This window comes from Malania oleifera, chromosome 4, assembly GCF_029873635.1.
Source record: "Malania oleifera isolate guangnan ecotype guangnan chromosome 4, ASM2987363v1, whole genome shotgun sequence".
In the NCBI taxonomy this organism is placed as follows: domain Eukaryota; kingdom Viridiplantae; phylum Streptophyta; class Magnoliopsida; order Santalales; family Ximeniaceae; genus Malania; species Malania oleifera.
This window is the reverse complement of record NC_080420.1, coordinates 49,484,849-49,498,002: the sequence shown is the minus strand read 5'-3', so window position 1 is coordinate 49,498,002 and position 13,154 is coordinate 49,484,849. Positions and strand designations below refer to the sequence as shown.

General features: G+C 31.9%; 1 protein-coding gene across 1 annotated transcript; it reads right to left on the bottom strand.

Moving 5' to 3' along the window:
* Positions 1-1,632: 1,632 nt before the first annotated feature.
* Positions 1,633-9,539, bottom strand: LOC131153358 (homeobox-leucine zipper protein HOX3). The gene is made up of 4 exons (XM_058105625.1): positions 9,355-9,539; positions 8,535-8,788; positions 8,281-8,360; positions 1,633-2,074 (listed from the first exon to the last, which is right to left on the bottom strand). The coding sequence occupies exons 1-4, from the start codon at positions 9,443-9,445 to the stop codon at positions 1,765-1,767; spliced, it is 735 nt and encodes a 244-aa protein (XP_057961608.1). The 5' UTR covers positions 9,446-9,539; the 3' UTR covers positions 1,633-1,764.
* Positions 9,540-13,154: the final 3,615 nt, after the last annotated feature.

Below are 13,154 nucleotides of genomic sequence, written 5' to 3'. Positions count from 1 at the left end.
AAGGCATCTCCGCCTGCTAAAAGTGAGAGGCTTCTCCGCCTATTGAAGGAGGGATAGTGAAATCCTCAAAGCAGGTTGCTTGAGGCAAGGATGTAGGCACAGTAGCCAAATCTTGTAAAAAATCTGGTGTTATTCTAAACCTTATCTCTTTCATATTTCTAAGCATATTTATTTTGTAATGTATCTGCTATGAATATTTTATTTTGTTTATTGGATTAATTGTTGGAATTTTTCCAATAACTTAGTTATGATTGAGTACATATCTATTGATTAAAATCTGTTGTAGTTAAGCATAAGTTTCGATTGAAATTTGCTGTAAACAGTCTTATTTGTAAGGAGATAAATTATTTATTGAAATCATGGCATAAACCTATATTTTCAGAGCAAACCTATATTGATATACTTGTATGTTGAGAACACTGCTGTTTTTAAGAAGTTAGATTGCGTGTTAAATAATAAGTTAAAATTGATTAAGCTTCTGCATAAATTTTTAAAATACCCAATTTACCCCCTCCTAGGATCACACCTCAACTTTCAACACACATGGAGAGAGAGAGAGAGAGAGAGAGAGAGAGAGAGAGAGAGAGAGAGTTCACAAAGTAGATCATTCAAGTGTTTTTTTTTTTTTTTACGAATTTTATGGCTTGCAAAAATAAATAAATAAAAAACACTAGGAGCTCAATGATTGTAGTGAGAATTAAGGAATAATCATTTAAAGCTCAAATTATTGCAATGGTAGTTAAGGCAAAATCATTGAAAAAATTAAAGCTCAAATGGTGAAGAACTTTCAATATTGTAACATGAGAGAACTCAACCAAGATTAGTGCTAGAATTGAGTTATTTTATAGAAAAAGAGGAAAAGTTGCAAAACAAGGGAGATCCAATCTTTACTTGCTCAAGGAAATGTCATGTAGAACAATATTAGTAAATAGTAGTGCTCTTAGTATAGGGAAATTAGGGTACATAGAAATCATTTTTAGCCATGGTTCAAGATGATTCTAGAAAGAATTTTATATATATATATATATATATATATATATATATATATTATTTAAACATGAGGAAATGTAACTTATAACAGCAATTTCCTAAAGCTTTTAGTAATGACTTATTAGTAAAAGCAATTTTTAATTATAATGATTGGGACAAATGTATGGTCTAACCAATTAAATTCAAAAATAAAAAAATTGAAGCTGTGTAATAGCCACTATGTAGGAATCAAAATCCTCAAAATTTGTTCTTCAGTTGAGTTTCATATAGTTGAAAAACAACTGCTCTTTTAAAATCTCTCTTTTATAAATACATAGGTGATATTGTTATTTTAGGTGATTGGTTTCCTTCAAGGAGATGAACATTTCTAACACAAAGCAAAAGAAACATACTAGTCATCCCCATGACAACAATTTTTCTTACTAATTAATCTTTATTCTTGGAATACTAACTACATAAAAGCAATATCAAGTACTAAGAGTTGTTTGAATTTTTGAGTGTTTTTGAAATTCATGAATCACCTTTTCCTTAGTTTTTCTAGAAAACTAACATAACATGCATTGAGCTTAATGATTGAGAGTTCTATTACTTTTTTTTATCAGCTCTTTATTGACTATGTGCCATGCATGTAAGGGAAAGTAATTTTAAAAGCATGTTTAATTTTGCAGACTAGCTATAAACATTAATTCTCTTATCTTTGCTTAGTTCAAGGGATTGATTGTTACACGTCAAAATTAATAAAGTTAGAAAACTTGATGAATCACTAGTCACTAGTCAACAAGCTGCAGAAGGCTGTCGAGGGTGGAGCATAGATGCCTTGGTAGTGGCACTACTAGGGCTAGGACGTGTAGGGCCCCTACTATCAAGGGATGAGGTGGTGGTGACGCGTTGGCAACAAGGGCACATAGTGAGGGTGGAGGCTGGGAGGGGTTCACGAGTGTTGGGAGAGATAACAGTGGGTGGACCCACCTTCATGGCTCTCAGCTCTTCCACCTCCTTTTGAAGTCGTCGATTCTGTTCCGTTAATGACCCGAACCACCTCTTTAAGTATTCACATTCCATTTCTGTCTGCTTCAACTTGCTCCTGCATAGTTCACATGTTTCTATAATTAAAGTATATACATTGACTATATTTCTTAAGCACATATATAAAACAAAACAAAGATATTATTAAATCATTGTATATGTGAGAGGTAGCTCATATTCAATAAGTGGTCCCTCTAAAGTTTGCAAAAGAGGGGAAGGTTTTAGCAAAGAGGGATATTTGGGGTTCTCACATTAGATGTACTCGTTATTTGTACAATCAAGGATTCAAACCTTTAGGAAACTTTCTTTAATAGCATAGTGGATCACAGGGAATTTGTAGATGTATTCACTCTACAAGCCATGTATAATTTTTTTTTTTTCACTTTAGCTTCGTTATCTTTTGTGTTTCTATAATCCTATAGGTTGTTTTCATAATAGGTGGTATCAAAGCAATAGATTCACCCTATGGTTTACCAGAGAGCATGAAATTTGCATCCAAATTGCAATTAGGATAAATGAGGTGAAGAAACAAGCTTAAAAAGTTTGATGGAAATGGGAAATCATGCCTATAAGATATGTTAGTTAGCCATTAGTTGGTTCAAAAAACAATTTACAAGGCACTACTAGGATAGAATTTTGAGAAGATAGATGAGTACTACAACCTAGAACTAAAATATATCACCTCTAAGACTATTTGGTCCTATTTGATGAATTCATTGTATACTAATTATGTTTGAGAAGATGAAAAAGGGTTTCTAAGTGAAATCAAAGGGCTTGTATATGGCGAAGAACAAGAAAACCACCCTTAAATAAGGCATTGTCCACTCATCATGTGCTTGAGGTTTGACTAGCAATGTCATGTTTGAAGATGAAAATAAGGCATCTATACTACCTTATCTCTTCTTTGTTTGAATAATTAGTTATAGTGCTACTTTATAAGTGGTATATCCTATCCTATAAAGGGGTTTCTAGGGTTCTCAAAACAAACAAGGCTAGTTGGAAACATGATGAAAAGAACCATGATTGCAAGGCTTTAGTACTAGGGTTTAGTAGAGGGAAGGAAGATCACATAAGAAATCAAGGGCCAAAAATATTGTTGTATGCTTCAAGGGCAAAAAAAGGGCACTTCTAGCGAGATTAACATCTTTAGACCTATAAAAGAGATAACAAAGATTAATCATCAAACCCAACAAGCATGGTTATGGATATTTCAAATGATACATAACTCAAACTTTCAATGAATCAACAATCCCTAGATGACTATTCTTGTCTAGGTGTTCACATTGGTGTTCAAAACTGAAGAAAATTCTATTCGCTTTATTCCATCCTGAATGCTTTGCAGGGTCTTTAATCATTTCGAGTAGTTAACTTCTAAAGGTGTCAAAAGGCATTATAATTATCATGAATTGAAAAATGGTTTAAATAATCTACACCCACTAGTATGCGTTAAGGTTGTAAATAGGGCACTAGTTGCTTTATTAGATACCTACATAATTAGCACTACACTATCGTATGCATTTAGTGCGTGCGTGTGTGTGTGTGTGAGAGAGAGAGAGAGAGTAGGAAATTGTGAAACTTTGCAAGATGAAAATATTGAAAGGCTTGAACTAGTGCAACGTTCTTGTGCAAGTATAACATGTTACGTAAATAGTGCATGCTAAAATTCTAACGATTCCTCAATAATAAAAATTTGAAGACTCCACAATAGAATGAGGTAACTAAGGGCATAAATAAAACCATACTGAAGAAGAACAATACTATGACATTACAAGTGAAACTATTCTATCGAGTTATGTAGAAGGTTATTTCTTTATATAGTCAAATTAGAGTAGGTTATTTACAATAAAGATCTTCAATTATTGAATATATATACTCAATTTTCAAGTGAACTTCAATGGAGGCTAGCTCAAATTGAATCCAGTATAAATAAGAGTCCCCAATTCTAACCAACTCAGGCCAAATTGAATCAAGTATAAAGAATTCCACTTATATCCTCATTATGTCCCCTACAAATAGCAAACCAACCATGGGATAGAATATTGTTATAATCAGTCTAGTTCAATACAATTTAGTCTAGTTTATGGAAATTTTTAAATAAGAAATGCTGTGAGATACGTGTGTACAAAAATACACTAAACCCAATTTAACACGACAATAGTTTTTTTAAAAATAGTAAAACTCCATTAGTCAACAACAATAACAACAACAACAACAACAACAACAACAACAACAAACGTGGTATGATAAGTTAGTCTACGTACTTTTAGTTAAAATATATTTAAGTCACTACATTTTCAATTTATACAATTAAGGACTTGTACCTATTATTTTATTCAATTACATTTGTCATCTAATCTAATTTAATGATTATGAATTTGAGGATTGAAATAAATGGAACACCCTTCTAAGTTTCCCCCTTGGACTAGTCGGCTCATTTGAGGCTAGTATATTATTAGTTACAAAAAATATTTATATTATTTTATACTTAATTATGCACTTAAAGTCAAAATTACTTAATGACAAACACAACTTTTATGATATTTTTAAAATAATAAACTTATTAAGAGTAATAGTTGTATAGCATATAATATCAATTCTACACTAAATACGTAAGCAATTTTATTAGATTTACTAATAATTTAAAATTTAATTAAAATGACAAATACAATTACATAAATTAGTAAGTACAAGTTTTGAATTGTACCAATAGAAAGTATTAAAATTAAAATATATTTTATTTAATAGTATAGAGACTACCTACTACTACTAATAACAATAACAAATAATAAATGCTCATGTGAGGAAGGAAGGGAATTTGAAATTTGGAAGTTTGAGTTGATCTACTAATTCCATTTTGGGCCAGCACTGAGGCCCTCTTAAGCGCAGCTTTTTGGGCAGAGCAGATTATTGTGTCCCTAAACGCCTCAATGTTGCGTGCAATATTTTGACTAAGTCGTCGTGTCTGAGGAGCCCATTTAATTTAATTTAAAACGTATTTAGCAATTTGGTGACCACACGTCTTCGCCGTTAATAATGAGCCACCATTATGCTTTTCAAACTCGAACGTTCCCTCATTAACATCGCTCATCATTACTCTCAAATTTGAGAAACAGCAACTTTTGTTTTATTGCCTTTTGTGCTTTTTCTTTTTCTTTTTATTTCTTTATCATGAGAATAGCATTGCTTCGGATGCTTAAGATAGAATACAATCTGTATATTGATTCAATTAATATGTGTTATATATGTGATTTCTAATCATACTTAGTCCGTGAATGTTTTACCATCATGTCGAGAGAGGAAAAATAAAAAGAAATAGAAAAGCATGACACATAAAAATAATGGTGGAACAAACTTTTAAGTCGACACTATCATACAGGCCTAGAGAAATGAATATATTTGTAAAAGCATTATCTCTACAACGAGCCTAACTAAGATGCCATTCTAGTGTATAATTGCGCGGTGAGAATTTGATTAATTATTAAATCACAATGTTAGCAGTAGCTACTAATTAAGTTAAGCTAGATATATCGCATCATCATCATCTTATCTTTAATTTCTATCATCTAATTATCACTCTTCTTTATATATACGCACACAGTTTAGAAATATCAATAATATATATATATATATATATATATATCACATTTTTATTTATGCACTGTTTATATAATTATACTATACACATAGTACAATATGCACAAAATGGTGGGTAGGTATATAGAAGTATTATATTTAACAAGTATAACGTTTTTTAATATAAATTTATACAACAGGAGCCACACATTCAAAGATCTTAGAGAGCTCTCTGCCTAAATCCTAATTTCTCTATATTGTTGATTATTAAAATAAAAAATAACTATAGTTGTCTCACTTAATTACAAACTAACATTATGCCTATTTTCCCCCAATTATGTCTCACTTTTTTCTTTTCAAGAAGCACATGTCTTCAAATCATATACAATACCCTCTTTACTTTCAAAGTATAGTATAAATGGTGTCGGTATTTTCTCCAAATAATATCTTTTTGCCTTTCCTAAACAATCACAAAAGGTATGCCTACTCCTCCTAACCCTCACTATACCTATACCAAATTAATAGTAGTAGTAGTGGCAAGTAAAACCAAAAAAATGAACAAGATGCAAATCAAACCAAGTAGAACCCGGAAAATCAATCATGGTTGTCTAAATCAAACGAGTATATAATAAAATACTACTTAAATTATGTACATAAACATATACTATGTGCACAAGTATATAAATTATGCGGGTGAGACTGGCCTAATTGTGTCCAACCCTAGTTAGCTAGTAGTCTCAACTGCAACCACTCTACAACTATTCCATCAATAATATTATTCATATTACTTTCCTATATATTACACAAACCCCCATCTAGCCTTCGTGTTGCTCATGGAAGTATTTATTGAGATTTGAAAGTGATTACAAACCAACATGTGCATGTGTGTGTGTGCGCGTATGTGCGTGTTCGTGTGTGTGTATTTGAGAGAGAGAGAGAGAGAGAGAGAGAGATTATAGACTTTGGCTGTTTTGATTCAATCTACCTCAACAATTGTTATGGAGATAGAACACATCATCTTTTACTTGGATTCATAACTAATATGGGATTGAAACTTTTATGCATGATCCATGAGTACCATGAAAATGTATTATATAGCAAAATTTAATTATCGGCTGTGATGCTTTTCCCTTTACCAATTTTGATGTTATCAAAGATAAATATATTCTAAATATTTTAATTGGTATTCCTATTGGCTAACTAGTAATTCATAAATGAAGATTAGTATAGCTCCTCGCAACGAGTGTACTGTAAATTTCTCTTTATCTGAATTTTTTGAAAGTGAATACTTATTTTGGCTTCATAGAATGATGACAAATGTACAAAATTACTCTACAGTTGGGGAAAGTTAGAGATTTATTTAAAAGTAAGAGGAAAAAGTAATAGATCAAATTAATGAAGTTCTATTAGTGGAAAAAGGATCTAGGATTTTTGAAAATTTGAAAAGAAAGGATAAAAAAAGAGTAACACTATTTTCCCTTCTCTTAATTAGTATTATGCCGGCCATAGATTGACACTACATGTCGGCTATATATTTAAAGATTTATTGCTTTTTAGGGGAGAATGAAAGTTATGGGTATAATAGGGAGTTAGAGAAATTATAGAAAGTTTAGGAATTGTTGGTTAGTGAAACAAGTTCTTGTATTGTTAATTTTCTATTTTTTTTTTAATTTCGAAAAGAAAACAAATAACTAAATTTTATAATTTTCAGCTATTTTTCAAATATATTTCAATAATACTTCAATATTCTGAATTGAATTTTATGAATTAAATCACTCATTTTAGCAAAATTTTAATAAAAGCTAAAACAAAAATGACCATGAAAATTTGAAATATAATTAAAATAAAAATCCAAAAATTCTAAAAATTGACAAAAATTAATTTATTTGAAAATTTATTTTTTACCATTTTTGATTGTCCTCTATAATAAGTTTATTCTTGGAGCGTAAAAGGTAAGTTTAAAAGTATATTAACTGAATAAAATAATTAAATTAATTTCTACTTTTATCGTAGTATTTATAATTTGTTCTTTCACACTTTTATTATTTTATTCATTCTTATTTGTTACTTGATTTAAGAACAAAATGAAGTTGCCCGAATTTAATTAGTTTTAAATTTTTATCTTTTGCTGTCAGTTTTTATTTTCCGATTTTTGTTTTTATAATTTTTCACAATAATAACAAACAACACATTAAATTACAAAATATTTTAAAATTTTGAAACTTTTCATGGTAGCCACTCTAAGAATAATGAAAAAAAAAAAAACGAATGCGCATTTAAAACTTCTACACACGCGAATAACTGAGGGAACTCAGAATCCCAATTAAGTAGGTCTTACATAGGTGATTAGGTGCATCTCATCTACCAAACTACCACGGCCGTCGAGTACCCTTCCCATGTTATCCAATATTAAAAGTACATTTACTAGCTTTACAATTTATTAATTAGTACATCTATATATATAGAGAGAGAGAGAGAGAGAGGGCGCCAGGTCCCAATCAGATTATTCTTCTCATCACATATATCTATTCTGTCAATAATACTGTGATTAAATATCTACTACTTTTTTAAATTAAATATATATATATATATTTTTATAAATAGAAATTATCTCCTTAATTTAGGCAGATACAATATGTAAATGGTTTAGAGCGTGGGGGTGTTAGGGTTAAGGGGGGAGTACTGCAGTACCTGGCCCTACGATTTTGAAACCAGACCTCTACTTGTCGCGGTTTCAGCTTCAATTGTTCCGCCAAACCCTCCTTCTGTTTCTGCAAAATTAAAGACGATACCCCCACCCGCCCCCAAGTACCCAACCAACAACCTTAATTAATAAATAACGTTAATCAATTATTAATCAGAAAATAATAAATTCAAAGAAAAAGATTAAGAGAGAGAGAGAGAGAGAGAAAGAGAGAGAGAAGGGGTGATGGGATGATGATTACAGGGTTCAAGGTGTGGTTCTGCCGAAAACTCTCTTCGAGGAGACGAGACTGCTCTTTAGAGAGGCGTAGCTTTTTACGGGGAGGCCCTCCTTCTTCATTATTGCTGTTGTTATTGCTATTATGGTTGTTGCCGCTCATCTCCTCTTCATCTTCCATGCTTCCTGTTGTCCATTCTTCTTCTATTCCTCCTCCTCCTCCTCCTAATGGCACTTGATTTATGTCCAAATCTCTCATCCCACTAATCCCTATTTCCCCTTTTATTTTTATTATTATTTTTTTACAAATAAAAAAAATCATTAGATGTAAATATATATTCAGAAAAAAATCTGAAAATAAATTTTACGAATCTCAAAACAAGAAAGAAAAAGATATTGTTGTAGAAAATCAAACACATGTGTATATCCGTCCAAGTGTCAAACCCATCTATCTTTTTACTTGCAAGCATATATCAGATAGAAAGGAAAAGATAAGGACAAGGAAAAGGAAGGAAGTTAAGGGTTCACCGTTTAGAAGTCATGAATACAGCCAGAGAGAAACCCCCCGGCCCCAGAAAATGGAAGAGTAAAGAAAAATAACATGTGAACAGCCATGAAAGAAACCCATACAGGTGAATCATGATCATGTATGTAATCAAGAAAAAAAAATCACCCGTAAAACAACAAATAGAAAAATTAATAGAACTTCGCATGTTATCACAGGTACCAAATCAGCATATATATATATATATATATATTGATGACGATGATGATGATGATGATGATGATGATGATGATGGTGGTGGTGGTGGTGATGGTGATGGTGGACAGCATGCTTCGCTTACCTGCAGATGAAGGAACAGATGGAGAAGAAGTGGAACCGGGCATGGATATGGTCAACTCCAAGCAGGAAGAGCTTGTGGGCAGTATAGCCATGGAAGGCAGTAAAGTTTTGCAGAATGAAGGAAAATTCAATTAAAGAAAGGTACAAAAAGAGGAAAATATGAAAGGAGATGACAGATGCTATGAAGACCGGAAAGTTAAAATTAAATGGAGAAAAAGGCAATACAATAAAAAGGTGAGTAAGTTTAGAGAAGGTAGAAGAGGAGGGTAAAACTGGAGAGAGAGAGAGAGAGAGAGAGAGAGAGAGAGAGAGAGAGAGGGTTAATTGAAATATGATATATCATGTAAATTATAATGGTACGTTTGACAGGGGGGAGAGGATTGGAATTGCTTAGGGTTTTGACTATGGTCGTCAAGTCAAAGAGTCTAACCGTCCGATGCGCGACACGTGTTGACCGATGCAAAACTAGTGCAGGAGAATAACCGGCAGCGTCTGTGTGTTCAAAAAGCCAACGGCCCCATGGGTGAGTCGGATTGTCGGTTCAAAGGTCAGCTGGCGAAATGATTGGGAGTCTAGACTGGGCCTAAAACCTAAAACCTAAAACCGAGACCCCCTGAAATTATTATTATTATATTATATGAACCGTAATAAATATAATCATTATTATTATTCATTAATGCCACTAATTAATAGGGATATATAGGTAAAAATATTTAATGCTGCCCTTAAATTTCCATGAGCAGACCAAAAGTCATATGGTGCACGTCGCTCTCATCGTCCTTTTCCATCTGGGTCGCTGAGTTTTGAGGCTGGTGACGCGGCAATATCCGATTGGCAGGACGGGTAAAAAGTCAAAAGAAATGGAGGGAAAGAAGGCGGGGTGCAGTGCAGGGGATGGGATGGGAGAAGCATTAAAGAGTGGGAGTCGGGTGAATGGGGGGAACTGTAACGCTTCATTAATTTAATGCCCAGCAAGAGAACATAGTTTAATTTGGGGATATGCATGAAGGGTGGTGGGGGGAGAGGGACAAAAGGTTTTTACGAGCTTGCCCAATATAAAAAAAAGAAAAGAAAAAATGATATGAATATAAAGCAAAAAGTGGGGAGTGCATGTTGGAAGGGGGCTGTGCTCGTGTGAGACATTTTCTGTTTGCTTTTTTGGTAATTTCACCAATCACTAGGCAGACATTATGGTATAGAAAGTGTTGCTAAAGTGTAAAACACACTTATTCCACCCCAAAAGAAACATCCACGCCATCCTCCCCAACCCAGCCCCACCCCACCTTTCCCCTCGCACAATAATAATAATAATAATAATAATAATAATAATAAGATGTACTCATTTGTATCGTAGTTAAAGATTATAAAAGTAAAAATCAAAAATGAAAATTAATGGTTGAAAACACACCACAAGCTTGGTAGATATTGTTAAAGCCAAAATAATTTTAAAACATGATTATGAAAATGTTCATTTTTTTTTTGTCCCTGAATTGAGTAATATTTGAAATATATAATTTAAATAATAAAATACCAAAAAGAATTTGAATTATGAATCTCAAAACGAAAAATATTAAGGAGAAATTATACTAAAGAAGGCATGCATGGAGAAAGAAAGAAATGGGCTATTTTGTTTTTGTATTTACTTTTATCATTTTATTCATTTATGTATTATTTTGGTGGAGTGGGAGAGGAGAAGGATAATTGAAGGTCAAATTTGAGAGGATGTTAAATGGTAAATTTCATACTAATGTTCTTCTTTATAGGGTGTCGGTCACAACATCCATCGCAGCTGACATAGACCTTTGACAACATCGAGTATTCTTTTTTTTTTTTTCATGTTCTTTAGTAGCTCGCATCTTCTGAAGTTTAAATGGTCATTTCATTTGAATTAAACACAAAACAACTTTCCAAATTAGCTACAACAACCAGCAATATATATATATATATATATATATATATATATATATATGTTTCAATATTTTTTTTAAAGGAAAATAGAAATAAAAAATTATCTGAATGCATATTTCAAAAAATTAAGCTTTCAAGCAAAAATTAAGTGATTGTAAGACAAATTGAGAAATTAATTTTCTTATTAATTATCATTAGAAACACTTGTCCACTAAACTTTTAACATACTCTCACTTTATAATTAGGACAAAATATTGCTATAGAACACCTTTTACTTGAAATGCACATGAAGTGGATTTTGGTAATGAAAAAAGTTCATTAAATCTTTTATATAAATACAAAACTTAAATAATTTTTTTCAAAGCTGAAAGTCATAGTATTAATATCTTAAACAATGAATCAAATACCTAATATGGCATGTTGGCCTTATAAGGTTTAACATCCTGTTTTGATGCTAACAAACAAGTAGAAACTTAACATACGGTTAAGTGATGACATTTCAGGATTCAACTATGAGAAAGTAAGGTTAAGTGTTTAAAAGGATTTATGAAAGCTTATCTGTCAGAAGGATGATCATATAAAGTTTAAGACATGGATTCAAAGATGATCTAATAAAACTTAAAAATTATGAAAGCATGAATATTAAAGAGAAAGCTCAAAGTATATTAAAGTTTAAAGACAAGATGAAGTCAAAGCAAACATGAAAACTTAAGTGCTTAGAATGTCAAAGTTTTAAGAAGTCTTTATGTAAGTACTTCATTCGATTTTAATATCCATACATGAAACTTTTAGGTTAATTACTTAGACCTAGATACCTTTTAAAATACTTGAAAAATATTTTAGAAGGTTAGAAGTTATTTCAAAAAGGTTAAAATTGTTTTTGAAATGAAAAACACTAAAACAAGATTTTCCAAATTCTGTTATTTTTTCTATATCTGTATTGATGAGCATGTTTCTCTATCAAACACTCCTTATCTTAAAAAGTGTTAAACATGAACGTTATTGGATTTTTTCTTAGCTTTCTATTGATACTAAGAATGTCCAATTTGGAGTTATATATAAAAATATAGGACCAAAATACTGAAAGGTGGTCGAAATTGACAGCACCAGCCAACTGACCAGAATGAACTGGGTTTTGTCAGCCAATTGACTGGTCAGCCGACTAACCAATTTGAACTATGCTCAGTCAGCCGACTAACCATTATTTTTTGAAAATCTCGGATTGACAAAATGGACTCAGTCGCCTGTCTAACCGGCTGACATTGTATAAACTCTTACCCAGTCGCCTGTCTAACCAACAGACCCTACGGGAATTTAGATTTTGAACTTTAACAGGAAAATTCTAAAAATTAGTTTTTCAAATCTAAACATTATAAAAACTTGGAGGACACTCCAAACAACTTGGGAAACAAGGAAACTCACTCTAAAAACTCTATAAATACATGATTTTGCAAATCAAATTATACCACGCAATTGAAAATCAATTCTTAAAGCTGAAACTTTCATACTCTCAAAGCTCTCATGCTCACATCTTTGCACATCTGAATTACTGAGATTTTTTGAAAGCAACTGATCAATCCTTCTCTGTGTTTTTGAATTGTTGATTCTTATCTAGAAGGAAAATTTGGTGAAATCTCTCTTGAGCTTCAATTGTATTTCATATTGATATTTTGATTAATGTATATAGTATTTGAAATTGTACTAATCCACCCTATCTGAAGGTAATTATTTGTACATAGATTATTGATCTTATTCTTGTAGATTTGACAATTCAAGGATTGTTTGGATCGTTGCCCAAGTGTGGGGTACCGCTTGGAGAGACATTGCTCTAACCTAGTGAAGGAGTGTTTGAGAGTGGGGTATCACTTGTAATGTTTTGTTCCGCTCTGAAAG